Here is a 3,073-nt window from a genome sequence, read left to right as displayed (position 1 = left end):
CAATTTAGGTTCAATTTATACCCAGAAAATTTTGTCGCTGTACTGATTATTCTTTTCTTCCTGAAATTTTAAGCTTATGATGGAGTTGTTCTCTGAAGCGTTTACATTGAAGAAACAGTGAATTTCTTAGTATATCCTGCGCTTCGAAGTTCTGGGTAAATTCTCGATTTAATTGCTCAAATTATCCTATTTATCTTTCGATGATGAACATAAAAATTCAAAGAAGTCCAATAAGGTGAAAAATTGTTACGAAACACGTACGTCTAAAGAGAAAAAATGAAATTCAATGACAAATTTTATTTTTATTTGTAGTCCCTTGCTAGTTTTATGCTACAATTATTGAAGTAAATCATCACATGTCCATTTATTTCATTAACTTTGACAACCATATTTTTAACCATAAGGCAGCTATTGTTCTCTGAAAGGATACTTTTTCAATTTTGGCTTCATTTCTCATCAATCGAACGGGGATATAGATTGCAGCTGACTTTTTCGAGGGGGATTTTTACCAGAGGAAATCAGCTCCCTGGTCGAGCACAGTCCTGGCCCAGACAACAGCGTACATCTTAGCGGAGTCGGAGTAGTCGGAGAGGAAGTTTCCGAGCCCCTGGAGCTCGAATTCCTGAGCGTTGGCCCTAAGGTCCTTCTTGATACACGATTGGTAGACCATGCTGACGTAGCACTTGGACCAAGTGGACCATCGCATCAGAGCAGCAGTCAGGGGGTATGCGATCTTGGTCAGCGGCAGGCATTCCTATGAAAAGGGACGACTATGAAGTGTTCGAATATTATTCAAGTTCCATATTATATGAAATACTTAAATATTTTAAACAAGTGATTCGACTGGATTTGGATGCATCAACAGGACCGTGGTTTAATACATACAGCCATGGCTTTGCAGTCGTTGACACCTTCGACGAGGTCGGTCTTCAACTCGGCATCGTTAACGGACAGGGCGTTGATGTTAGAGACGTAGTTCTCATAGAGAAGATGATCATTCTCATCCATCTGCAATTTTGAAATTAAAAATAAATTGTAAAATGTCTATGAAGACTTTTGCATTTGATATGCACAAAACATATACTCATAATGTTTTTTTTACATTGTGATCAATGGCCTAAAATTGAAAATTCATATCCAATACTCCACAATGTAAAGCTTTAAACGCTCCATTCGAAAATGTATGTGCTGTACTGTGCTACGTAAATGCAGCCCATTGTGAAGCATTAATATCACTAAATTCTATAATAATAAAAGGAACCAATTAACATGCAGTCAAATACAACAATATGGTAATTTCTCTAGGTAGAAATTATGAAATTCACGACTTATTTTAAGGATTATTAACCTTAATTTTAATTTGGAAAGGTTGTAAGACAATTTCCCCACCTTTAAGTTGAAGGCTGCTAACCATATCAGTCTAATTCAAGAACAAATTAGCTACGAGGCTTTGCCATGAAATGTTAAATATTCCTCGCATGTGAAATATTCCATTCCTCGTATGTGAAATATGTGCAGTTGGTGTTAGATTGTCTGTAATTTGAAAAAAAAACACTCTTCTATTCCAAATTCCCCTGATAGGATAAAGATATGCAACAAACAGAAAACAACAAAAAGATATGCAAAAGAGAATACAACAAAAATATGTTAATTTAGGTAAATCATAAATCAACTTGCGTACTCCAGTCGTGAGATAAGGTTTACCTAACCAATGTCCATTGTTAAGGTCAGAGATTTAAATTTGGAGATTTATAAGGGCCGCGTATCTTCGGTAGTAATTACAGTATCAAGCATTTCGCGCTCACGTTTCCTCTCGAAAAAAGTTCATAGAGTAAATCGCTTACATTCATCACTATCATTTATAACGCGATGTATATCACTGTGTTAGTGCCTGTCTCACTCACGTATCCTCTCGAAAAAAGTTCATAGAGTAAATCGCGTACATTCATCACTATCATTTATAACGCCATGTATATCGCTAAGTTAATGCCTGTCTCACTCACGTATCCCAGCTGTCTGAGGACGCAGGTGGCGTTCGAGGTCTTGGCCATCATCCTCTCGCTGAGGTAGCGCACCATCTCCTGGGTGAAGTACGGCTTCTCCTGCAGGTGCTGAGAACCAAACAAGCTCGTATTAAACCAAATTAAACAATTATTATTATTATTAAAATATATGTTTATTATTATTAAACAAATATGTGTTTATATTTGTTACCTTCATATATGTAGATATAAATATTATTAAATAAATATTAAAAAATATATATTTTGACCTTCCTTTGTTTATTAATATTGATTGATATAAATTTCACTAACATTAAAATCTAATCTTTTGCGTTGAAAGTTCTGACAGCTAGTTAAGGATTCGAAATTTGTTCACAGATGTTTCCAGACAATTTTGTTTAATTTTATTGAGTTGGACTTTTAATTTACCATCATACGTGGAAATTGGAATGTATATCGTTTAAAATTTTCTATACGAGACACCTTACCATTGAAATATAGATAAGTTGATTTTTATTATTGTTCACGTATAAAAATTCTTAGCCTTATTGAAACGAAGTTCAATAAAAATATCATCAAAGATACTGAATGCCATACCGCATTGTTTTATAGTGCATGACAAAATTAAATTCAAGAAATAAAACGGTAAACTGAGCTTATAAATTAACAAGCAAAAAATGACAGAGTATTAAGATATGAATTATACTACATATATGAAAATGACGGTCAAAATAATTCAATTAATATTTACGTCATCGGTGTGTTCGTAGTTGAAGTCGCCAGGAACATTAGGCGTGCCGATGAGCGCGCGGGGGGGCAGCGCGCGGCAGGCCTCGCGAGCAGCGCTGATCTTGGTGTTCTCGTCGCGGACNTCTGCCTGGAGGACTCATTAAATAGAGGCACTCACCTTCTGCCTGGAGGACTCATTAAGTAGAGGCACTCACCTTCTACCTGGAGTACTCATTAAGTAGAGGCACTCACCTTCTGCCTGGAGTACTCATTAAGTAGAGGCACTCACCTTCTGCCTGGCGTAGTATGAGTTGACGTAATCGTTGGCATGTGCACGACGA

At 36.4% G+C, this 3,073-nt stretch overlaps 1 protein-coding gene across 1 annotated transcript; it reads right to left on the bottom strand.

Annotated features, from left to right (window-relative positions):
* Positions 1-289: 289 nt before the first annotated feature.
* Positions 290-2,871, bottom strand: LOC108673640. The gene is made up of 4 exons (XM_018161497.2): positions 2,755-2,871; positions 2,004-2,111; positions 886-1,008; positions 290-754 (listed from the first exon to the last, which is right to left on the bottom strand). The coding sequence occupies exons 2-4, from the start codon at positions 2,076-2,078 to the stop codon at positions 506-508; spliced, it is 447 nt and encodes a 148-aa protein (XP_018016986.1). The 5' UTR covers positions 2,079-2,111; positions 2,755-2,871; the 3' UTR covers positions 290-505.
* Between the last annotated feature and the right edge of the window lie 202 nt (positions 2,872-3,073).

This window comes from Hyalella azteca, unplaced genomic scaffold, assembly GCF_000764305.2.
Source record: "Hyalella azteca isolate HAZT.00-mixed unplaced genomic scaffold, Hazt_2.0.2 contig9819, whole genome shotgun sequence".
Classification (NCBI taxonomy): Eukaryota; Metazoa; Arthropoda; class Malacostraca; order Amphipoda; family Hyalellidae; genus Hyalella; species Hyalella azteca.
The sequence above is the reverse complement of the archived record's forward strand: the minus strand, read 5'-3'. Positions and strand labels throughout refer to the sequence as shown.

Excerpts from the sequence above, each read along its gene's own strand:
- LOC108673640 (XM_018161497.2), bottom strand. The coding sequence starts at position 2,078 with ATGGTGCGCTACCTCAGCGAGAGGATGATGGCCAAGACCTCGAACGCC. Across the intron at positions 1,009-2,003 it reads TCCTCAGACAGCTGGGATAC|ATGGATGAGAATGATCATCT; the intron begins GTGAGTGAGACA and ends TCAAAATTGCAG. Across the intron at positions 755-885 it reads ACGACTGCAAAGCCATGGCT|GAATGCCTGCCGCTGACCAA; the intron begins GTATGTATTAAA and ends CCCTTTTCATAG.